The sequence below is a fragment of the Chiloscyllium punctatum genome, chromosome 40, assembly GCF_047496795.1.
Source record: "Chiloscyllium punctatum isolate Juve2018m chromosome 40, sChiPun1.3, whole genome shotgun sequence".
NCBI classification, from domain to species: Eukaryota; Metazoa; Chordata; class Chondrichthyes; order Orectolobiformes; family Hemiscylliidae; genus Chiloscyllium; species Chiloscyllium punctatum.
This window is the reverse complement of record NC_092778.1, coordinates 46036759-46062513: the sequence shown is the minus strand read 5'-3', so window position 1 is coordinate 46062513 and position 25755 is coordinate 46036759. Positions and strand designations below refer to the sequence as shown.

Sequence of the window (25755 nt, the reverse complement as noted above, 5' to 3'; positions counted from 1 at the left end):
GCCAGTCACATTTTAAAGACTTTTGCCACAAATATCCCCTCCCGGCTCATTAAGGCCCTTTATGGAAGGAAGTCGGAGGTAGCCTGAATCAATGATAGAACCATCCAGTGAGCTCAACCATCTTCACAGAAATGAAGGAGGGTAACGGACCTGTTCAGTAAGACTCAGTAATATCCAATATGGTGCATTTCCTAACTTGTGCTGTTATGGGCGAGCAGGTTTAGTTGCTTAAATCTAAACCTGAATAAATTCCAAAAACACTATGGTGTAAAAGACGAGGATTACATTTTTTTAAAAAATCAACACTATCCCTCTCCACATCAACCCCTTACAACTATTGCTGCACAAGAACCACTAAAAAATACACTTTCCCTCACTGCATAAACAGCACCAACCTGATGTCAGGTAGAACCATTAGCTAATCCATATATAAATTACTACTATAGCCTATAACATGAGCGAATACTTACCTTTCACCCAAATAATCACCAATGACTGTTTTGTTTAATCCTTCGCCCTTGTAAAGAAACTGGGCAATATCTTCTGGAGTGTTCTGGAGTAGGTCATTTTCAATTAGAAACTGGATCCCCTGCAATTAGATAAAACAAAACTCAAAACTCCTGGTGCACAATAACAACTTTTAACCGAGGTTCTGAGGCCTCCTCCACTCTCCTACTCCCCTCCCTGACTCCCAACCTGTATCATATTTGCAGAGACACCTTATCTGAGTGACCATTCTGCCATTGAGATGCATGGACAGCATGTACAAACAAGCTGGTTACCACACACAGGCACATTCCAGCAAAAATCACCAAATTGTAATCAGGAGCAGAAATCTATGAGTGACCAGAACATCACAAGTCGGGGAGGAGGAAAATGCAAACATTACTTTCTCTAAGCTGAAATTATGGAGCACAGGTGAAGCTTCCAGAACATATAGCTAGTGTATACTGTTAATATCCCTACCTATGGGCCAGAAGACCCTGGGTTGAAGTCTCACCAGATCGAGATGTGTCATAACATGTGAACTGGTCAATATTTCTATCTACAGTTAGTAGACTCAGGGAATCTACAACAAGAAGTTAGAAGGTTAGAAGTTCGGCACAACATCGTGGGCCGAAGGGCCTGTTCTGTGCTGTATTGTTCTATGTTCTAAGAACAGGATTGGGTTCTACAATGCTCCCACAGTTGAACAGCATGCCAGCATTCCTACCAACATACCTTGGTACACATATGATAGGAGAAAGTGAGGACTGCAGATGCTGGAGACCAGAGTTGAAAAGTATGGTGCTGGAAAAACACAGCAGGCCAGGCAGCATCCGAGGTGCAGGAGAATCGACATTTCAGGCATAAGCCCTTCTTCACGAAACGTCGATTCTCCTGCTCCTCGGATGCTGCCTGGCCTGCTGTGTTTTTCCAGCACCACACTTTTCAACACATATCAATAGAACCACTTGGATAAGGGAACACCCATAAGAAACAGAAGTTGATGTTTTCAAAAGGTGTTGATGGGTTTGCTGTTATACCAAGATTACAAATGACTTACCAAAGTGGACAAATTCTTTAAGTACATTTCAATTCAGTATCTTAATCTTCTTTAAAAAAAAATCTTATAGAGGTAGCATACTGTTACTGCAAAAGTGGACAGCCTAACCAGTAGACTAGGATCATTTTGCATCAGTGGAAAGTTTCAAGTTTAATGTATTTGAATTCTGAAGAGATTCTTTAATCTTCCTCCATTAAAAACTGAATGAAGTGAAATTTCAAAACAGACTTTTTTAAAAAGATCAAATGTAGCTATTGAGGGATTTAAAAGTAGGTGGAATCAAGAGACAGTAGTTTTGATTGCACTGAATACAGCCTTGAAGGTATGAATAGCCTCTTACTATTTTTTGGAAAGGAAGCCATTCCCAACACAATGCCAACTTCTGGAACCAAAATGCAAAACATTTTTAATGTTTATGAAATTTCATGCAATCCACAATTACACGAGTTTGCTGTCTGTCTGTTGCAAAACATTGTGGCAAAGTTTACTGAATGGCTATAACACTGAAAGACAACCAACTTACCAATCTGATTGGATGCTTCATTAAAGTGGGAAAGAAATATTATTATAGGCACATAAATGTCACCGATCTGAAAAAAGGTATTAAATGTAATAATAAGCAGAATGGGCTTTTCAGTGGTGGAAGATTAAGAATCAGATGGCACAGATTCAAAAGAAACTGGCAAAAGCAACAAGAACTGTTTCCACACAGTAAGTGACTATGATTTGAAATGCACAGCCTGAGAGTTGGGTGCAAAGAGGGCCAAGTGAGATTTGTTTCAAGGAATTGGATCATTATCTGAAGAAAATGTGCAAGGCTGGAAGGAATGGTAGTGAAGTTGCTCATTCAGATATTCAGCACAAACATGACACATTAAGGGGTAACACGGTGACTCTGTGGTTAGCACGGATGCCACATAGTGCTGGGGATCCAAGTTCAACTCCAGCCTCGGGCAACCGTGCAAACTCTACACAGACAGACAAACCACGTGGGTTTCCTCTGGGTGCTCCAGTTTCCTCCCACAGTCCAAAGATGTACAGGTTAGGTGGACTGACCATGCTAAATTGCCCATAGTGTCCAGAGATGTGTAGATCGAATGACCTCCTTCAGTGCAGAGAACATTCTATGTAAGATATGGGCTCCTCTGGCCACATTAGCTCAATTTTAAAATTCTGGATCAAAGATACATTAAGGCCCATCCCACCTATCTCTATAATCTCCTTACTCTATAATCCTCGAAGGTATCCAAATGTCTCTAATTCTGGCCTCTTGCACAGACTCAATTTCCATCACTTCACTATCACAACCATCCTGTCCCTCTAGCTCTTGAATTCCACCCATCCACCTCCCTAACTCTTTCTCATCTTTTATGACACTCCTTAAAATTTACTACTTTAACTTCTTTTCAGATCTGTGACATTTATGTGCCAACATTTAGTCCCATTGTTTGATATCTCTTAATGTGGCTCAAAGTACAATCATATCTGATAGAACCCTCCTACGAAGCATCATTGGAACTAAACCTGTGTAATGGCCATCATTAAATACAAGTTCTTTTTAATCATCACTTTTCACAAGTCAATATATGGAAGTAATATCTTGTAATAATAGGAAGAAAATCAATATTAAATAGATCACCAGGAAGAATAACATAAGCTACAAAATTAGATTCATGTAAGGCACAGCTAGAGGTTGCAAGTGAGAAACAGTAAGATTGGTATTCTGCAAGAACAGCTTTAAATCAGCTAAAAGGTCCCACATAGTTCTAAGTCCACCTTGCAAAACTACTCAAGTGCCCTATTTATGTGAAGTACAAATTTTCCATCTCAGGTTAGATGACCTGCAGTGCTCATGCTCATTCCTCTTCTATTTCCCTAAGTACTGGAGTCAGCAAAGAGAGGACAGCATTCCAATATGTTGGACTTCGAAAGAATTTTTATGCTTTAATTACACTCCTGCCAGGGAATTCTCTACATTTAAAATTGCCTTGGCTTGCTAAATAACTATCCCCTGGCTAAGCAATACATCTGTAAAATATTTTGCTGAAATCGTAGAGAGAATAGTTACCAGATTAGGACAAAGTGCATTCCTTCCAATGCTTGGAAGTTATTTATTCTCATGGTTTTCCTTCTTTTCATCCTCAGCAAGCAGCATCAATCCATTCTTGTTAAATACCCTCTCAACGTAGTATATCAGCTTATCTAACCACTACAAGGACTGATAAAAGAAACAAAATAAACAAACTATCCAGCATCAACTGGGACTTCGAGAGTGACAACAGGTCACAGCTCTGACAATTCTGCAAGACCCACTTATTAACTCCCTACTTGTGCCATAATTGGGAGAGCTGACTCACAAACTAGTTAGGAAACATATGGTATGATTCTGTGGGAATGACTATGCCCCAGACAACATCACCCTGCCTTTATACTACACCGTACTGCCAGTTCAGAAAGGAGAGAGCTACCATACATGTCTTCAACATAAACTCTACAAGTCATGAAATCTCATGGCATCAGGTCAAACACAGGTAAGCCTGTTGATCACCTATAGACCTCACTCTTGGCTGATGATCAGTTGTCCTGCATGTTGAATACCACCCTGAAGCAGCACTGAGAAAGGTAAAGACATAGAATTAACTCTGAATGGGGACAAGCAGTGACTCAGTATCACCATTACTGACCAAATTGGCTGAGATCTAAAGGACATAATTCAAGGCTGGGTCAGCAGGTGGTGACAGACTGAACAAGGGTAAAGCAATCTTGACCTCATCCTCACCAATCTTCCTACAGCAAATGTATCTGGCCATGGCAGTATTAGTGGGAGTGACAGTGATGCAGTCCTTGTGGAGACCAAGTCCCATCCTCACATTCAGGATTCTCTCCATCATGTTCTGTTACACCTCCACCATGCACAATGAGACATTTCAGTCAGGTCTAGCAACTCAAGACTGGACATTCATGAGGTGCCAAGGAGCATCAGAGCAGAATTACATTCAAGCACAATCATGGTCTGCAAATCCCCCACTCTAACTTTACCACCAAGCCAGAGATCAACCCTGGTTCATTGAAAAGATCAAAAAGGCAAGCCTGGAGCAGCACTAAACATGCCTGAAAATGAGGTGTCAACCTGGAGAAGCCACAACACAAGATTACTTGCATTATAAGCAGTTTGTGACAAACAGGGCTAAGCGATACCACAAGCAACTGATCAGAATAAAACTCTGCAGTCTTACCACATCCAGTAATGAATGGTGATGGCCTATTAAACAACTTACCAGAGGAGGTGGTTCCACAAATATCCCCATCTTCAATGATAGAGAGCCCAGCACATCAGTGCAAAAGCTAAGGGTGAAGTATTTGACAGCATCTTCAGCCATAACTGCTGAATGAATGATCCATTTTGGCCTCTTTCTGAGATCCCCAGTAACATGGATTTCAGTCAATTCAATGCACTCCACACAACATTAAGGAATGCTTGAAAGCAGTGGAAGCTGCAAAGGCTATGGGCCCTTAAACATTCAGCCAATAGTACTGAAGTGTGCTCCAGACCTTGCCACACCCCTTGCCAAGTTGTTCCAGTACAGTCATAATGCTGCCATCTACTGATGATATGGAAAATTACACAGGTTTGTCCTATTCACAAAAAAAAGTCAAGTCCAAATCAGCCAACTACTGCCCCAGTATACTCTTGACCAAAAGTGATGAAAAATGTCACTGACACTGCAATCAAACAACACTTAAATGACCTACTCAATGATATAGTGCAATCAAACAATACTTAATGACCTGCTTAATGATGTTCAGTTTGGATTCTGCCAGGCTTACTCAGGCTGCCAGGCATCCATTCCTATGCAGGAGAAATGAATTCGGGGGGGGGGGGAAGAGAAGGAGAAAAGAAGAGAGAAGGGAAAGTTACTGTCCTCCACGTCAACCTAGCATCTAACCAGGTTTGGCACTGAAGAACCCTGGCAAAACCTGGAATTAACAGGAAATGTCAGGGGGCAGGAACTATCCACTGTTTGGAGTCATTTCAAGCACAAAGGTAGATAGCTGTGGTTGTTGGAGGTCAAACATCTCAGCCATGCAACATTAGTGCAGGAGTTCCTCAGGGTATAGTCTGATGCCCATCTTCAGCTGTTTCATCAATTGCCTTCCCCGATTACAAGGTCAGGAGCTTGTTTTTTTTTAACATTCATGGAACGTAGGCATTGCTGGCTCGGCTAGCATTTATTGCCCATCTTAGTAGTTCTTGAGAAGGTGGTAGGGGAGCTGTATTCTTAAACCATTACAATCCATGTACTGTAAGTATACTCATAATGCAGTTATGGAGTTAGTTCCAGGATTTTGACCCAGCAACACAAAGTCCGGATATTAACTGATATTAGCGGATAATGCCCATTAACAACTTCCCAGTAATCAGTGTCCATATGTAGCAAGATCTGAACAAATATCCAGGCCAGGGCTGAAATGTACAATCGGATTTCCTAAATGCGAAGCTGTGACCACCTCCAACAAGAATGAATCTAATCATCTCCCCATGACATTCAACAGCATTACCAACAATGAATTTCCACTACCTACAATCCCCCCCCAAAACAAACTATTAACATCATGGGGGTTACCACTGACCATTAAACTAAATTGGACGGGGCACAATAGTGTGGCTACAACAGCAGGTGGATCCTAGGAATTCTGCATCAATTAACTCATCTGACTCTCAAAGCCTACCTATAAGGCACATGTCAGGACTGTGATGGAATACTGCTGCAACAAATTTTTAAAACTTAACACCACCTGGATCAAAGCAGCTCATATGAATGGCAGCCCATGTGACACCTTCAACATTTACTCCACCACCACGCAATGACAGCGCGTACCATCAATAAACTGCACTGTAGCAACTCATCCAGGTTCCTTTGAAAGCACCTTCCGAATCCACCTCCTTTACCACCTGTAAGGACAAGAGCAGGAGATAGATGGGATCACCACCACCTGTAAGTGTTCCTCCAAGCCACTTGCCATCCTGACTAGGAACTATAGCACAGTTGCTTTGTCGTCGCTTGGTTCAGATCACGAAACATCTTTCCTCACAGCACTGCAGGAATCTCTACCATGTGGATAGCTCAAAACATCAGCTCACAAATTTTCAAGGGCAATTAGACTTGGGCAATAAATGCACAGCTTCGTCAGCAACATCCACATCTTATTTATGATTTTTTAAATATTTCTGTTTCACCTCTATTAAAATAAACTCTGCAAATGCTCTTTTCATACACACATTAAATCCCCATCACCCTCCCCCAAATTTCTGGGCCTGAAACATCAATTCTAATTTCTGTCCACAGATGATGCCAGACTTGCTGAGCATTTCCAGCAATTCCTGCTTTTGCTTCAAATCTAACCTTGCCCCGAGACAGTTGATCAGCAGCGAAATGGTAGAAAGAAATTGTCAACAGAACGATCAAGCAGCACTTTCTCAGCAATAACCTGCTCACCAACATTCAGTTTGGGTTCCAACAGGGCTGCACACCTTCTGATCTCACTACAGCTTAGTCAAAATATGAACAATAGAGCTGAACTCCAGAGGTGAGCTGAGACTGAAACTCCACCTACCTGCACACCCCACACCTGGGGCTCTCAAACAAGAGGCTTTCCTTCGAGTCACTAGGGGTATTAAGTCCTCTTTAGAATTCTAAAGAGGAGAACGGAGAAGGCTTTTTAAATTCTTCGCAATGAAACCATGATCCCTGGAGCATCACATGCTGAGGGGTAACCCTGCAGAGGTTTATAAAATCATAAGAGACACGGATAGGGTAACTAGAGGGCACAGCTTGAAGGCGAGAGGAGAAAGATTTAAAAGGGACCTAAGGGGTAACTTTTTCACGGAGACAGTGATGTGTATATGGAATGAGCTGCCAGAAGATTCTTCCTGCTCCTCAGATGGTGCCTGACCTGTTGCGCTTTTCCAGCACCACTCTAATCTAGACTATGATTTCTAGCATCTGCAGTCCTCACTTTTGTCTAGAAGTGGTGGTGGAGGCTAGTATAATTACAACATTTGAAAGACATCTGGATGGGTTTGTGAGTAGGAAGGGTTTAGAAGGATATGGGCCAAATGCTGGCAAATGGGACTAAATTAATTTAGAATATCTGGTCAGCCAGGACGAGTTGGACCGAATAATCTATTTCCATGCTGTACATCTCTATGACGCGATAATAATCTAATGAAACAGAATAAAAAATTAATTACCTTCTTGGGATCCATATTGAATTTCTTTCTCCCCATAGCCATTTGTTTATTCCTCTGAGTTGTTTTACTGCAAGAATCAAAAGAGGAAGTTTAAAAAAGTGAGGAATTACAAGTTTTTAACCCTTTACTATTGAGATTGCAGCACTGCAACACTTGATTGTTCTCCCATCTAATAAACACAGGGACATTAATCCCATTAAGAAAATAAGAAATAGGATTTAGCCTTTTGAGCCCACTTCACTATTCAATAAGATTATGCTGATTTTCTACCTTACGTTTATCCTCATTGTCCTCGATTTCATTAGCATCTGGATATTTATTGCTCTCTGTCTTGAATATACTCAATGGCTCCAATAGTTATTGGTAACGTCTACAGTCAATCTTGCAGTGATTTAATCTGAACTGGAATCACATGACAGAGGCTGCAACAGTCAAGGTAATGAATAATTCAAAGTCACTGCTTCTTTCTCAGAGTTGCCTGGGTTACCAGAGTCATGATTTGGTGTTGGTTAGTCACAGGTCACACTTTCAGAGCAACAAGTTTTACTGCCTGATGCTAACACTATCAATGCTCAATAACTGGGAACAGCATCTCAGAATAAAGGTCAAGCCATTTCGGTCTGCCATGAGGAGGAATGTCTTCAATCAAAATGGTATCTTCATTCATCAGACTGTGCAAACTCAGTCACTGATGGTATTCGATATAGATCTATAGATTTTTGATGTCATTAATATCTAGAAGAAATTATGAAAGCATGGGAAGAAGGTGGAGAGGTGGATGATCAGCCATATCTAATTTTTGGGGAGTGTAGTCAATTGGTTGGTGGTGTCCTGCTGAATGTCTAAATCTTGCTTCTATGTTTTTGTTATTATTTCTTTATGTAGATTGTGCAAAGTTGTAAAGAAAAGTTGAACCCATTAGCTGATGACACTTCCGGTCGGATTTTGCATGGATTTAGAAATTCTGTGCAAGATACAAAGAGGGTTAAGAGAGAAGCTTTTTATTTACATGTGAATACTGTAGTAATGTTTAGGAACTCACTGTCTAACTGGAGAGCGAAAGATTTACAATTTCAACAGTGAATTAGAAGGGCGTTTGAAGGAAATAAATTTGCAGAATCATATGGTTCTAACAGGGGGAATGGAACTAACTGGACTACAATACACAGAGCTGTGTAGACTCAATGAGCCAAATGACCTCCTTTTACTGTAATGACTGACTGTAAAACCACAGAACCCCTCTGTATTTGCAAAAAATGAACTGAACTCAACTCCCTTTCAGTCAGCAATGCCCTCCTCCCCAAGTTACCAACGTGAGTGCCAAACCTACACTCAACCTGTCTCCACTGAAGGCAGCAGAAACCGTGGGTCGTTTGTTCCATCTTCAACCTACAGTCAGCAAAGCCATTCAAAATGATCCTGCAGCTTTCGTTCTTGTGGGTCGTGAAGGCTACTGAGGCTCTGGGCATAGTGCAAAGGACAATAGCCAGAATGATACCTGGCCCAACAGCTCCTCAGTTTAGACCAGAGGCTCCAAAGGTCATCACCATTTCCTTTGAGAAAGACAGGTGTGTACTAAAGAAGTGCTTTTCTTTTAAAATGTAAAAAATTGGACTCAGACCAATTAGAACTGTTACTGGAGACAGAAGGGACAGCAGGACGAGAAGTCATGCATATAAACCATGCTGTATGACTCTATAAAGATTGATAGGTAAATAGCTGGATTGATAATCAGAAAGAACACAGCCTAGTTCAATATCTGCCAGTCTTCCTCTAAGTTCTCACTTTACTCTCCTTCCACCCCATTTCTTTCTGGTCTATCTCACCTCTCATTGTGAAGTCTGTTCTACATCTAATGGAAACTTCCTATGGCAAACAATAGCAGCTATTTTCTATGCATGAAAATGAAGCTCAGTTTGCAAAAAAGGAACATCACAACCTCTTGTTACCCAATTTCAAATTACCAACTTCAAACAGGGGCTACTGGACAGAAAGATCCATTTTGATCCAGTAGAAAACAGTTATTTCTTCACTAAGTGGAATAACAGTCAACATAATGAGATCCCTTTCCATTAGTCAAACATGACTGCCTCACCTCAGCACAGGATGGGGATAAAAGCATTGATCTACATTTTCCTCTAGTCATCCAGCACCTTTGCTTTTAAAGCTCTGACTTGCCTCCCTCTCTCTTTTCTTAAGATACTCTTTAAAACCTGATGCTTAACTAAGCATTTGGTCACCTGCCTCAATATCTCATGTGGCTCATTGAAATATTTTGTTTTGTAATACTCTAGTGAAGGGGCTTGGGAAGTTTTATTAAGTTAGGAAATACAAGTTGTTGTTGACATCATTCTATTCAAATTTTTTCATGACTTTTCATCCTTTCTAACTTTGGAACCTCCTTTAGCACCACAATCAACTAAGGACTCGGAGATCCTCTACACTTTGTCTCTTGCACGTTCCTGATCATCTTCACTCCAGCGGTAGCAGCCACGCCTCAAGTCACCCCACGCACAAGAATTCCTTCCCGAAACTCTCCTCCTTTAAGATAATCCATCAAATCTACTTGGTCTGTCCCAATATCTCATTATATGGTTTTGTGCCAAATTTCATGTTAATGCTCCTGCAAAGCACTTTGGAATATAGGACTGCATTATGGAACCTCTATACATTGAAATTATTGTTAAACATAGAGGCATGTTATTTTGTTACCAAAGACAAAATGCAATTGCTGCAAACTCTTAAAAACTGTCGGCATTAGTGTGTATCATTTCCCTTCACCCCCAAACTACCAACTTCCCAAACTGAGAGAATAAATATGGGAGTAACATTTAAATTACAAGGCCAGCAGTAAATACCAGCATTAGCCATCTGACCAAAGTTACAACCAAATTGGTTCTAGCCTAAACATAAAAGAGAAATAAAAATATGATTTGCTCTAATCTACACACAGTCAGGCCCCCCTCACTCTCGCCAAGGTTGATTTTGGGTTTTGCCATGGTTGCTGAGCTCCTGATCACAATGCAGCTTCGGTCCAAACATGGGTGAGGAAGCTGAACACCAGAGATGAGACAAGACTGCATTCGATTAAGTGCAGTATCAAGAAGATCTGGCCAAACAAGAATCAAAGGGAATTGGGGAAAATGCTCCACTGGTCAGAATCAGACCTGGCACCAAGAACCATGGTTATGGCTGTTGAAATTCAATCATCTCATTCCTAGGACATTGTCACAACAAAGCCCCTCAGGTTAGCATCCCAGGGACAAAAGTCGCTAGCTGCTTCAATTACTTTTTCTCCATGACAAGGTCTTGAAGTGGGGTTGCTCATTGGTGAATGAAGAATGTTGAACACTGTGATTCCTCAAATACTGAAGCAGTGTCTAAATACAGCAAAACCAGAACAGAATTCAAGCTTGGAATAAATCAATAGTAAATCATGTGAAAAGTGAGAGAAAAGGGGTGTTTACAGTACAGTTCAGCTTCAAAATGTAACCAACAGCTGTCATTTTAATGATCATTCCCACACAGCAGGGTAAAACAGATATGTAAAATTTCTCAGGAAATGTGACCAATCAACATATACTTGCAGAAAACCTTTGAGGGTGGAGGGGTAAGGTGGTGCGTGCATGTTTATTGATTATTCTAAATGAAGTCTTTTTTTTATAAAAATAGCAGTTTGTGCCAAACCCTGTGGTCTTGAATGAAACATGAACAAAAGAAACAACAGCACTTTTCTTCACAGACTTTAAAAAAATCCTGCTTATTTTACTGCACAGACACATACACATTCCTACATGCCCTCCAAAAAATTAAACTTAATTTTTTTAAAAATTGGGAATTGTTGGAATAAGAACTTCCAACTCACCTTTCATCAGTACAAGTCAGTGTCTCAATCTCACTCATTACTTCAGCTATCTCATCTTTCAGCCTCTGTAAAGGAGATATTTAAATGTAAAATCTATGAGACAGTGAACTATAGTTTTCTACAAGATAGCTCTAAAAGGCATGCATGCACAGAAATGTTGCATTACCCCGAAGCAAGATTATGTGCAAACTCTGATACCTCAGAAGATGAAGTCATTGATGAAATGTAAAAACCCAATAAAGCAAGCCTCATTTACATAGCAAGCAGCTTTGATCTAATGATACCACAGAATAAATCACTCCTTTATTCCTCCCTCCTCAGAATTCAAACACATCTCCCAGGATAAAAAGAACAATAATTGTGAAGCAATATGAAAATGTGATGACAAAATCTGGGGCAGCAAGTTGAAGAATTAACTCAAGTCCAGCGCATCATGATACACTGTTCAACTATCGTTGCTGTCACACAAATTAGAACAATAGTTAGATTTCTAAAAACTTATCACATTAAACAAGTGTTCCCAAAGTATCACTGTCTTGCACAAAGATGACAGTGAAAATAACATCTCAAGTGACAAATCACTCGCCATAGATATAATGTATGCCAGAGGACAATGGGACACCCAAAATACAATAGTGTGGGATCAGCTTGTAAGAAAGGTCTGATTGTCTTATATTGGTTCTGGTCTAAGAAAATCGACGTACATTCAGATATAAAACAACAGTGTTGTAGTTTGTTTCAAGGCCAGGAAGTAACAAATGTTTCTTTCCTAAAGGGGTCTTACAATTAGAAAAAAAAGACAACTGTAGATACTTCAGGTTGAGTCAGACAATGTAGTGAACTGAAGTGCTGCTTGAAAAGAAGGGGGACAATAAGGAGAGGGGACATGCTAGATAAGAGTTTCAAAATGGAATAAACAGCAGAGACTTTTTTTTTAATTTAAAAGGTTTATACAGCTAGCGAGATTTGTAGTTTAGATTGATGTTATGGATGTAGGTTTGCTCACTGAGCTTAAGGTTCGTTTTCAGACGTTATGTCACCATACTAGGTAACAACATCAGTGTGCCTCCGGATGAAGCATTGTGACATGGCCAGCTTTCTATTTGTGCATTTAGATTTCTTCAGTCAGTGTTGTCATTTCCTGTGGTGATGCCAATGCCTGTTCTTTTTCTTAGGGGGTGGTAAATGGAATCCAAGCGACAAACCCAAACAAGCAGACAAAACACTAGCCACTCTGCCCTTCATCAAAGATATCTTGGAAATGACTGTCAGATTACTCAGACCCCTTGGCATCATGATAGCCCACAAACCCACCAACACACTAAAACAGCAGCTAATGAACTTGAAATACCCTATACAGACAAGCAAAACTAATGTCATTTACAAAATACCTTACAGGAACTGTAACAAACACTACATTGGACAAACAGGCAGAAAACTAGCCACCAGGATACATGAACATCAACTAGCCACGAAAATATATGACCCACTCTCACTAATATCTTTACATACAGAGGAGAAAGGACACCACTTCAACTGGGACAACACATCCTAGGACAAGCCAACCAGAGACATGCACGAGAGTTCCTAGAAGCATGGCATTTCAACCAGAACTCTAACAACAAACACGGTGACTTGGATCCCATTTACCACCCCCTGAGAAAAATAACAGGAAATGGCATCATCAACCCAAGAAAACCGAAACACATAAATAGAAAAAGTGGGCCATGCTACCAGTGCTTCATCTGGAGGATCACTGATGTCACCCAGTTTGCTGACAAACCATCTGAAAACAAACCTTCCAGGCCAGCAAGCAAACCTACATCCAGAGTTTAAACAAGTGTAAAAAAAAATAATATGGACCTACAAAACATGGCAAAAGTTCAAGAAACTGGCAGCTTAATCCCCTTCTCAGAACAACGATGAATGGTCAATAAACGAAGCTTCAACAGCAACATGGATATAAGAGACAAAGCGGAAATAACAACATGAGTCTAGAACTCTCAGTAATAAGTTGGAGGATTATAGTTGCCATTGCATATTTTGCAAGAACATAGAAAAAAACATACAGGAATTACAAATGCTATATATAGCAGACAAAAAAAAATTGTTGCTGCCACTTCAAATACAATGTAATCTTCTACAAATATGCTTCTAAATGTGTTGCCACAGAGACAGAGCATAAGTATGTTTTAAACTATAGAGGGCTTTTAAGAAGTGAATTTGTTCAAAGTTTAGGTCAATGTCAATGCAGATGCACAGAAATTCAGATGGACCAAAGAGAAGATTAGAATCTGTGTCACCAGGTCCTTGTGAAATTCCCAGTGGTCTCCTTTTCCTAATGGTGGCCTATGGCAGCATGCATACTAGCACACTCTGGACAAGCTCATTAATTTTAAACCATCGCCCAGCTCACAGCAGGGTTTTGCATTAATGCAGAGATCAATCAAGCTTAAAAATCAATACATCCAAATGCAATTTGACCTTGATGTAAATGGAGTCCATGGTAATAAATGGAAGCCACACAACATGCAACGAGTATATAAAAAAGGACGTACAAGATATTAGGCCTTAATAAAGCAGTGACTGGTATTTATGTAGCAACTCTAATCGCAAAACATTCCAAGGCACTTCAGAATAGCATTATAAAGACAGAATTTGACATAAAGGAAACATGAGGCAGATGTTCCTTAACATGGTTAATGGTAGGTTTTAAGAAGCGTCTTGAAAGGAGGTGGAGCACAGGGATTTAGGGAAGACATTCCATAGCTTCGGGTTCAGGCAGTTGAAGGCACAGGCACCAAAAAGAGAACTAGCTGGGGATACTCAAGGAGGCCAGAATTATGAAGAGTGCAGAAATCTCAAGAGGGTTGTGGAAGATATAAGGATATTACAGAGACAGGAAGCGACAACAGATACGGAGGAGTGTGTAAACAGGTATTTTTACATTGTAAAAATCAATCTCCAATCTCCCCCACACCAAGAGCCAATTAGGTCAGTGAGCACAAGGATGATAACTGGACAGAATGCAGTGCAAGGTTTTGGGTGGCATCACATTATTGAGGATAGAATGTGGGAGGTCAGCAACAGGTCTGTTATAATACTTGAGGCAAAAAACAAGGTTCTTCACAGGAGTACATCAAATGCAAAAGAAAAGAAAAAGACACCAAACCAAAGGAGGGGACATTAGAACAGGTGACTGAACATTTGGTCAAGCAGTGTCTTAAAAGAGGAGAGAAGTAAGGGAGATGGTTGGGAGGTAATTCCAGAGCCTAGGACACCAGCAGCTGCAGGCATTGCTCAGACCAAGTGGGCAATATACCAGGAGGTCACAGTTGAGAAGCATGGAGATCTAAGAGTTGGGGATTGCAGCAGTAATAAAACCATGCCAACCCACCTCAATGTCAGCCATCAGTTCTTTTTTCCTCCGTCTAATGTTTTCTAGTTCTTCTCTTTCTTCAAACGAGAGCTCAGATGGTACTGCATAGACAAAGGAGAAAATTCAGGAGGAGATTAATGAACCTTTCAATTATAATGTAACTTAAAATAATGTGACTGTCACATTAAAATATTTAAAAGTATGCACCAGAACACTAAATAAAAATGCCCATGTAATAAATACACCACGCAGCTATCTGTATCTGATTGGAGTGAAACACCAACCAGCTCCAAAAAACCAATATTTTATTCAAAAACTTACAAATTTCTGTTGTGAAGTTGCAACACAATTCTACACAAGCACAAAAACCCAACGAAAAACAGATTCAAAGAGAATCAAATCTCATTATATGGTCATTTTTCCCCATACGGCTTACTTCTCCAAGTGGTTTTGCTGAACACAAGCTTCCAAACAAAAGAGTAACACTGCCGACCAGATGCTACACAGCTTTAGATTCTGAAACTGTGTACCGTTATCAGTTAAAATATAAAACCAGAAGTCCACAATGCAATACATCTTCCAGCATAGCTTTTCCCATCAATCTCTTTCCATCGATTTGTTGACCGAGAACAAATCACCCCTCCCCCTCACAACCCTGTGAAATTCTGCACCATGCAGCAGAAAAACTGCTGCTGTTACTCTCTCAGTGCAGCTTTGTTCAGCGTTCATCGTTAGCACATCTTCCAGCTTCATGGTACCTGAGCAGCAGCAAGAATGCAGTCAATGTTTCTGATTCATAGTTGCTGAAAAGACAGATCAAATAATCACCACACTGCACACCTCCAGAGATAAAAGAGGAAAGTGACTCTCACTCAAAAAAAGACGAGTTCCCAATCTGCCAGGCCACCTGTTAGCTGCAGGTCTTGCTAGTGCATCCTTGATTTTACAGCAAAATGACACTGCAGTGTTTAGCATCAGCTCCAGCATGCTGCAGGCTGTACAAATCAATGTTTTTGTAATAAGACACTCCCTCTGCATTAACAGAGCAAGTGCTGCTAACACTGTGTCTTTACTCATCAGTGGTGTCTGGACCACATTTTTTTGGGGGGGAAAAAAGGATTAATTGAGTATGAAATCTTGTTCAAGTCCACAACTAGGTCACAAGAGAATGGATGGATAATGCTCAACAGTGCCCTCATTTCTGCGTCCCATGTCATTTCAAAGCACACTGACATGCCACTTTTATTTAGACTAGTCTCGGTTTTACAGTAAATACAGGAACCAGCCTCATACTCAGGCAGGACAGAGAACTGGCAAACCAGGCTAATGTAGTAGAGGAAACAGCACATTTCCAACTATAATCTTTACTAGTTTCTCAGGGTTAGTTACAGACTGATTTTTTAAACACTGCATGTTGCTCTACAAAGTTAAGTTTTGAGCAGTGATTTACAGTTGCACAGGTTGAATGTCAAGTGTTTAAGTCTGGGGTCATGAATGGATTAGACCCCTAACATTCTAGACTGCATTTTGAGAACCACTCTGAAGTTGATCCAGTGGTGAGTTTACTAAAACCAAGGTACAGCTTAAGTGCAGGTGGTCCATGCTTCTGCACAGCCCACACAAGCTCACAGCAGGAACTTCAGGGTAAACGGTTCCTAATATGCCCAAATACAGTGACCCTGTGAGATGCAAAGTTAATTCTGCTGATCGAGACAGGTTTTAAATACCAAATAACCCTCTTAAGACAAAAAGAGTCTGCAGGCAAGACCAGGCATGTATTCCAGCATAGTTAACTGGGGACTTTTTTTTATGCTTTTTGTTTAAAACATGCTTTAATCGAGACTTTGGTTTTAGGATTTAATACACAGCCAGTTTCAAACAAAGCCTAAAAACTCCACAATGATTTACTTTTAAATGTTGCAAGGGAAGGAAAAGGAGAAAAAGTATACTGCGTCTGCCCCCAACCCCTAGGGAGAACATCAATCTAACAGTACTGCCCACACTGTCAAAACAGGACAAATTGTTCAGTCCACATCCCACTGGAGTGAAAACAGAACACAGCATACCATTCTTTTAAAAAATACAAAATGACTTGCAGCCCAAAAAGATGGAACACAGTTGCACTGAATCACAGCAAAAGGTCACACTGCATTCATACCACAAGTGTACATTGGATGCTATAAATTGCATTTATTTTCTTGGAGGAGGTAGCATCTGATAGAGGAATAAAGAGGGAAGGAAGAGGTCACAACCAGCCTGCATCACCCAGTTACCAGGAGACAAATATAAAATTCTAATGCACATTACTCAGGCACACAAAGCAATATTCGTAGAACTGAGTTTGCAAGTTAAACAGACATTTAATCAGAAAGCCAAAATATATCAAGTATTAATAATTTCTTCCTCTGGGACATGGTTACATTTCACTTGCAACTTGGGAGTTGTTTATTTAGACCAGAATATAAGTTCATGAACTGTGCAATCTCTACCAAGGGCCGATGTTGCATCTTGCACTCTCTATTCTGCCTAACCCCTCATCCTAAAATACTGTCTGCAGCCTCTCTAACCTCCATCCACCTGCCCTTCATCCCAAACAATTTATCTTTTACCAAAACAGAGGGATTTTTATTTAAATCAATACATTTCTACAAAATGACTGAAGAATATGATGCATAGATGGGGAGACCAGCACAGCATCAATTTTTATTTTTATACATTTCTCAGTGTAGCGGCCAGCAGACCCGACATCTGTTCATAAGTCTGAACTCAACTAGACCCAGTAATTAAAGGGGGAGGTGCAGGAAGTAAGCATTTCAATCACTGTGCCACTGAAAATTGAATGCATCTCTCCCAATCATTTGTTACACTACCTATTCTAGACATTTCTAATTGTGCATCAAAATAAGTCTTCTATTAATTAAGAGTTAATTCAAGTAATAAAAACAGACAGACTTACATTTCAATGTTAACTTTCACAACCTCAAAATGTCCCAAAGCATTTTACTGCCCTTAGACATACTTTGGGAGCAGTAACAACAGAATGGAATAGTATCAACATAATCCAGATTCTACACAATTACATCACAATGGGTGAGGTACTTAGGAAATCAGACTCGTCATTATTCATATTTCCAATTATATGCAGTCAGATTCCTGGACAGGGCATTGACAGTTCCAGATGTCTGCACTTAGTCATAAAGATGTGGTGGTAATTACCGTTGTTGCTAAACCGCAACACAGCCAAACCCCGAGGCAACTGAGGTTGTTTCACAATAAATAACTAGGGCACAAACTTAAATAATAGCCTGCATTTCTACATTAATGTTAAAAGAAACTGCCCCAGGGCACTATACCAGTATGTTTTCAGAAAAAAGTTTAACATGGAACCACTTGGAGATATTTGAACAGATGATCAAAAGTGACAACAAAGAGAGAAGTTTCAAAGAGTATATTTAAAAGGAGGAAAGACAGCAAACAGATGAAGGAGTATCAAGGGGAATTCAAGGGTTTAGGATCCAGGTAGCTAGGGCAAAAAAACATGCCAAGGGCAGTCATGAAGAGACCAGAATTGAAGTATCTCAGAGGGCTGGAGGTGGTTAGAGATAAGGACCATAGCCATGGATGATTTAAAATTTAAAGTAGCACTGCATCGGGGTTAGCATAGGTCAGCAAGTAACAAGACAGATCGAATCAGCTTTCCTAAGCCAGTATTCACAATGCAGTAAAATTAAAATATTCAATGACTCTTCAAATTGCCCCAATGGTTCCTCATCAGATTTTATGAATGACTAATATCAGACATCAAGCTTACAGCTTAAACAAAAAAAATTAATACAAAGTTAAACAATCAGAATGTAGAGGAGCATGGTTAGTAAGCTTGCAGATGACACCAAAATTGGTGTCATACTAGACAGTGAAGGTTATCTAAGATTACAAAGAGATTTAGATCAACTGGAGCAATGGGCTGAGGAGTGGAAAATGGAATTTAGTTTGGATAAATGAAAGTTTTTGAATTTTGGTTAAACAAACAAGGGGAGATTTTATACAATTAATAGTAGGGCCCTACGTAGTGTTGTAGAATGGGGAGACCTAGGGGCTCAGGTACATAATTCTCTGAAATTTGCGTCACAGGTGGACAGGGTAGTCAAGATGGAATTTAGCACACTGCCTTTCTTGCTCAGACCTTTCACTATAGTAGTTGGGACACTTATGTTGACGTTCCACAGGACATTGATGAGGCCTCTTCTGGAGTACTATGCACATTCTGGTTACCCTGTCAATAGGAAGGGTATTATTAAAATGGAGAGAGTTCAGACAGGATTGGAGATTTTTAAAATAAAAAGGAAAGGCTGGGACTGTTTCCACTGGAGCTTAGGAGGTTGAGGGCTGACTTTATTGAAGTTTATAAAATCATGAGGGCCATGGATAAGGTGAATGACAGGATCTTTACCCTCGGGTGAAGAGTTTCAAACAAGGGGGCATATTTCTAAAGGTGAGAGGAGAAAATTTTGAAAAAGGACAACTGGGGCAACTTTTTTATTTTGGTGGTTCATGTGTTTCAACATTTAAAAGACATTTGGATAGGTTCATAGATAGAAAAGGTTTAGAGGGATGTGCAGGCAGATGGGACTAGTTTAGTTTGGGAACACGGTCAGTGTGGACTGGTTAAACCAAAGAGTCTGTTTCCACATTGTATGACTTTATGACTCTACAAGAAGGTAATCTAATTAAAGTCTATGATTTAAGCCCAATCACCTTCGTCACTGCCCCCATTCAACATAGACAGGCAGACAGTTAAGGGATAAATTAGATTAACTGGCTAGTTCACTTAAACAGTTTCAATGATATGTAGTAGCACAGGCACACAGGATCATATCTTTCTTGATTTCCGAAAGCATCAGTCAATGCAAATACCTTCCAGTAGGCTCCAAGAACATTTACTTAATTTTTATGCCTAGAGTTCTGTTCTCCAAACTTTCAAAAGGTTTGAAAGAGGAGGCTAACCAGAGAACAATCAAAGCTCTATCCTAAGCTTTTATAGCCACATGCCTTCTAACAAATTTAAACCATTTCAAACTTTGGCTTGTGTTTTTCCAACATTCCTTGTTATATGAGTCGGCACCAGCCTTCCTTTAATCCACCCTTTTTAACATCCAAACATCTGAGTATAATGCGTCTCCAAAGCTGAAATGTCTACAGTGTTCTCGAATGATAATAAGCTTAAAATTAAACTTCTGGGCCACGTGCTATAAACAAACCTATTTGTTTGTTCTTTCCATTTTTTACAAAAAAATGAAAGCTGATGTCCACAGTCCCAAGGTCATCTTCAACTCTCAGCTACAAACTAAAGATGGAAAAGATAAAGAAAAACAGCAAGGTCCCAATAAATAGAACATTGAAGGTAGTCCACTGATCCTATGCGTTGTTGTTGCTCCATAAGGACAAGAAATTCCTCCTGTTCTTCCTGAAGTCACTGACCCATCACTGGATTCCAGTGACAGACCTTTTCCAGTGCCCTTCCTTCCAGAGTCAGCAGGATGTTCGTCATGTACATAACACTGGCCAAGCTAGATTCCATTCAGCAAGCATGTTCTAATAACTGCTCTAGATTAGCATAGAGGATTGGAAAGTAAAGATGCAAGTCCATCTGTACACAATTTAAAAAGCACCTCATGCTGGGTCTGTAATCCAATAAAAACAAAGGTTGAATTTACCAAACATGTTAAAGTGGTTTCAGTTTATGTATCACTGCTTCATATGCAAACTCTTGGGAACCATACCCTTTAGCTGTTTAGGATTTTCCCCAAATCCAGAAAACAAGTCAAAAAAATTTCAGATCTCATTAGCTAGGGCTGGGGATAAATGGGTCAGTAAAGCCAGATCTGGAAGTATACAAGTTCTCAGCAGGAGTGATAAAATAAATTGCTTTCCATTTTCTATTTTTAAAAAAGCAGGAAGAATTTAGCACCAGCTTGAAAATGAGCAGAAACAAAAGTTGTACAATTGCTTAGGAAAAACATTCAAATTTGTGTTTGAAAACAGGCTTGTACAACTAGAAATCAGAATAGAAATCTTAAGACAGAGGAGATGGCCACTGGCCCTCTGCCAATGCTGGATCTTTTAAAGAGCATCTAATTAGGCACCCCAAATCCAGCTCTTTCTCCATAGCTTTGCAAGGCTTCCCTTTAAGTACTCATTAATTTATTTTAAAAAGCTACTAGTGAATCAGATTCTACCACCCTGTAAATCTGTGCATTATCACCATTACTCTAGTTTGAAACTCCCTAAACAATACTTATCCTATTAAAACTGTTCTGTGCAACTCGACTAATTCTCTTCATAATCTTTGCCACTCTGAAGAGAAAAAACATCCATTCAATAAGAATCTTTTCACTCACTATTAACCTTAATTACAATGGTGATTGCACTTCAAATTGTAAAATGTTTTGAGATAGCCTGAACTAAAGCAAAGCACAGGAAAGATGTATAAATTATGGATGTTTTGGTCATGGAAACATCTTACAGATCCAGGCCTCAAATACCTCAGATAAACATCAAGAAAAATTGGCAGCACAACTTGCTCAAAGTATGCAAGAGTGAAAACTTCTATATTCAGTTCTTAAACATAGCACTGAAGCAGCATGTACCCAGGGAAATTAGAACAAAGAACAGTACAGCACAGGAATAGACCTTTGGCCAACCAAGCTTACTTTGACACGCCTTTCTAAATTAAAAACCATTTGCCTCTATAAAATCCGTATCCCTCTGTTCCCTGCCTGTTCATATATTGGTTAATATGACCTTTCAACGTTGCTATTATATCTGCGTCCAACTCCTCTGGCAGTATTCCTGGCATTTACTACCTTTAAAAAAAAAACTGCCTCTCCAATCTCCTTTAAATTTAGCCGCTTTTACCTTAAACCTGTGCTCTAATAATTGACATTCCTACCCTTGGAAAAAGACTGACTATCCAAGCCTGTAATAATTTCGTAAACATCTATCAGATCGCCCCTCATCCTTCGATATTTAAGTGAAAACAAACCAACTTTGTTCAATCTCTCCTCAAAGCTAATATCCTCCAAACCAGGCAACAACCTGGTAAACCATTTCTGTACCCAGTCCAAAGCCTCCACATCCTTCTTGTTGTGTGGTGACTGAAACAATACACATTAGTCCAAATGTGGTCCAACTAAAGTTCTGTGTGACAGCAACATGACTTGCTAACTTTTATACTTAATGCCCCAGCTGATGAAGGCAAGCATACCACTTGCTTTCTTAACCACCTTATCCACTGAGTTGTCACCTCCAGAAAAGTGTGGACATGTACGCCCAGATGCCTCCGTATATTGATGCTATTAAGGGTTCTGCCATGCAGAACACCACTGGTCACAGATCTCAAGTCAGGAAAACACTTTTCCACTGCTATTCTGTCTTCTATGACCAAGTCAGTCCTTTTTCCACCTAACCAGGATCGCATGCGACTTCAACTTTTGTATCAGTTTGCTATGAGGGACTTTGTCAAAGGCCTTGCAAAAGTCCATCTAGACAATATCTATCACCCTACCCTCAATCATTTTTTGTCACTTTCTCAAAAAACTCAATGAGGTTGGTGAAACAGGACCTTCCCAGCAAAAGCCATGTTATCACCAGTAAATCCTATCCTTATGAATCTTCTCCAACAATTTCCCTACCACTGACATAAAGGTGACCACTCTATAGACTTCCCAGAATATTCTCATTGCCCTTCTTAAACAAAGGAACAACATTAGCTATTCTCCAGTCCTCTGGAACCTCTCCTGTGACTAAACAGGATACAAAGATTTCGTACAAAACCCGAGCAATTTCTTCACCGACCTCCCTCAACATTCTGGGATAGATCCTATCAGGTCCTGGGGGAGTTGTCTACATTAATGCTTTTCAAAATACCCAACACCTTTTTTCATTCTGAAACGCCCGAGAATATCAACATACCCTTCCCAAGGCTCTTCATCCACCAGGTCCTTCGCCTTTGTGAATACTGATGCAAAATACTCTAAGAAGTTCATCCACTTTCTCCAGCCCCATGCATAAATTTCCTTCTTTGTCCTTTTTAAAAAAAATTCATTCACGGGATGAGGGCACTACTGGCCAGGCCAGCAGTTGCTGCCCAACTGAGAGGGCGGTTAAGAGTCATCCACATTGCTGTGGGCCTGGAGTCACATGTACGCCAGACCAGGTTGACAATTTCCTTAAAGGACATTAGTGAACCTGATGTTTTTTTTTCTGAAATCAACAATAGATTCATGGTCACCATTAGACAGAATGTTGAGGGAGGTAGGTGAGGAAATTGTTCGGGTCTTGCATGAAATTTTTGTATCCTGTTTAGTCACAGGAGAGGTTCAGAGGACTACATTTTATTTTGGAATCCTGCCATAATGGGATTCAAAGCTGGGTGTCCAGAACATTACCTAGGTCTCTGGGTTAACAGTCCAGCGTTAACACTACTAGACCACTGCCTCTTCCTCCCCCAATTTAAACTTCCCCCTGTCCTCGTCCCTCAGACTAAACAAGACACAGTCAATATAGGGAAAGTTTAAAAATCACTGACCCCAACAACTCTATTATTTTAACATTATTCCATAATCTGTTCTACTATCACATGCTGGCTGCTCAGAGGCCTGTAGTACAATCCCATCAATAGTGATTGTACTATTCCTGAGCTTACCCATAAGGCCTCACTGGATTAGCCCTCCAAGGTGTCCTCCCCTCAGTACAACTGCGATATTCTCCCTAATCAGTAATATAATTCGCCCACCCTTTCTCACCTGAAACGTCCAATCCCAGAATGTTAAGATACCAGTCTAGTCCCTCTCTCAACTAAGTTTCTAATAGCTGCAACATCATAGATATATATATAATATATATATTAACCCAAGCTCTAAGTTTATCAGTGTTACTTCTCATACTCCTCACATTAAAATAAATACATCTCAGACTACCAGTCCTGCCATGTTCAGTAACCTTTCCATTTGTTCTTCCTCACAGCCTACTGGCCTTAGTCTCTAACTCCTCCTCAGTCATTTTATTTGGTTTAAACCCTCCTAAGTAGCTCTACCAACCTCCCTTCCAGGATATTGGTGCCCTTCCAGTTTAGATATAACCTGTCCTTCTTGTACAAGTCCCACTTGCCCCAGACGACAACCCAATGATTTGATTTAATTATCGTCACATGTACCTACGTACAGTGAAAAGCTTTGTTTGCGAGCAGAACTGGCAGATCATAGAAAGCAAGAACATACAGATCACAGGGTGAAAACAACTTGGACAGGAATACAGGTTATAATCACACAGGCAAAATGAGCATTATTGGAAGCTAGAGAGTCCACTCAGTCTAATAATAGGGGAGAAGTTATTTTTGAACCTGCTAGTACATGTTTTCTAGCTTCTCTCTCTCCTGCCTGGCAGAAGAGATTGTAGGAGATCATTACCAGGGTTCGATGGGTTTTTGATGACACTGGCAGCCTTTCTGTGGCAACAAGCCATGTGAATGGAGTCCATAGATGGAAGGTTGGCTTTCATATTTCATGATGGTCTGGGCCTTGCACACAACTTTCTGTAGTTTCTTATGGTCCTGGGCAAAGCAGTTGCCGTACCAGGCCATTACGCTTTCTATGATGTACCTGTAAACGCTGGTGAGGGACTTTGTGGGTATGCCAAATTTCCTGAGCCACCTGAGGAAGAGGCATTGTTGTGCCTTTTTGACTGTCGCATCTACGTGTGAAATCCAGGACAGGCTCTCGGTTATCCTCACTCCTAGGAACTTTATGTTCCCAACCTCCTCAACCTCAGCACTGTTGATGTAGATGGAAGCACGTTCTCCTCCTTGCTTTCTGAACTCAATGATCAATTCTTTAGTTATCATTGCACCACATCATCAAACCCTCCATCTCCTTTCTATCTTCTACCTTGTCAGTTTGATATCCATCCTACCACTGTAGTGTCATCAGCAAACTTGTAGATGGCATTCAATCAGACTTTGGCAACATAGTCATGAGTATAATAGGCAGCTGAGGATGCATCCTTGGGACAATCCACTATTGAGTGTTATCATGGAGGACGTGCAGTTACCCATCTTCACTGATTTGCGGCAATGGATCAGGAAGCTGAGGATCCAATTACAGAGGGGGAGCTGAGACCTAGGTCTCTCAATTTGGAGATCAGTCTGGAGGGGATAATGGTGTTCAATGCAGATCTGCAGTTGATGAGCAGGAGTCTGATATAGGTGTTATTTGTAGAGCATCTAGACAAGGTGTGCAGAGCCAGGAAAATGGCATCCGCTGTGGATCTGTTATGCTGGTAAGCAAATTGCAGGGATCAAGGCAGGCTGGGACACTGGAGTTGATGTGGACCATGACCTGTATCTCAAAGCGCTTCATGATTATAGAAATCAAAACCACCAGGCGATAGTCACTAAGGCACATTGCATGTGCTTTCTTTGGTACTGGGATGGTTGTCTTCTTGAAGCAGGTAGGACTTCAGCTTAGGAGGGGAAGTTTAGAGACATCAGTGAATACCTCTGCCAGCTGGTCCAGACAGGATCTGAGTTCTTGACCAGGAACACTTGGATTGACTTCTTTAGTACATAGTCTTCCACACTTTTGCTAATGAAGTCCATGACGGCGTACTCATCTAGGTTTTCCACCGAGTACTTGAACATAGTCCAGTCCACAGAT

At 40.4% G+C, this 25755-nt stretch overlaps 1 protein-coding gene across 5 annotated transcripts in view; it reads right to left on the bottom strand.

The window, feature by feature from the left end:
- LOC140464566 (cytohesin-3) overlaps positions 1 to 25755 on the bottom strand; it is an 88831-nt gene that overhangs the window by 12618 nt on the left and 50458 nt on the right. For 4 of the 5 annotated variants that reach the window (XM_072559803.1, XM_072559804.1, XM_072559808.1 and 1 more), the window contains exons 2-5: positions 15062 to 15144; positions 11665 to 11729; positions 7800 to 7866; positions 471 to 589 (exon numbers count right to left, since the gene is read on the bottom strand). In XM_072559803.1, the coding sequence (XP_072415904.1) occupies positions 471 to 589; positions 7800 to 7866; positions 11665 to 11729; positions 15062 to 15144 (334 nt within the window). Of the gene's footprint in view, positions 1 to 470; positions 590 to 7799; positions 7867 to 11664; positions 11730 to 15061; positions 15145 to 15479; positions 15583 to 25755 lie in introns of those variants that run through there. The other variant, XM_072559807.1, reaches the window with a different exon arrangement.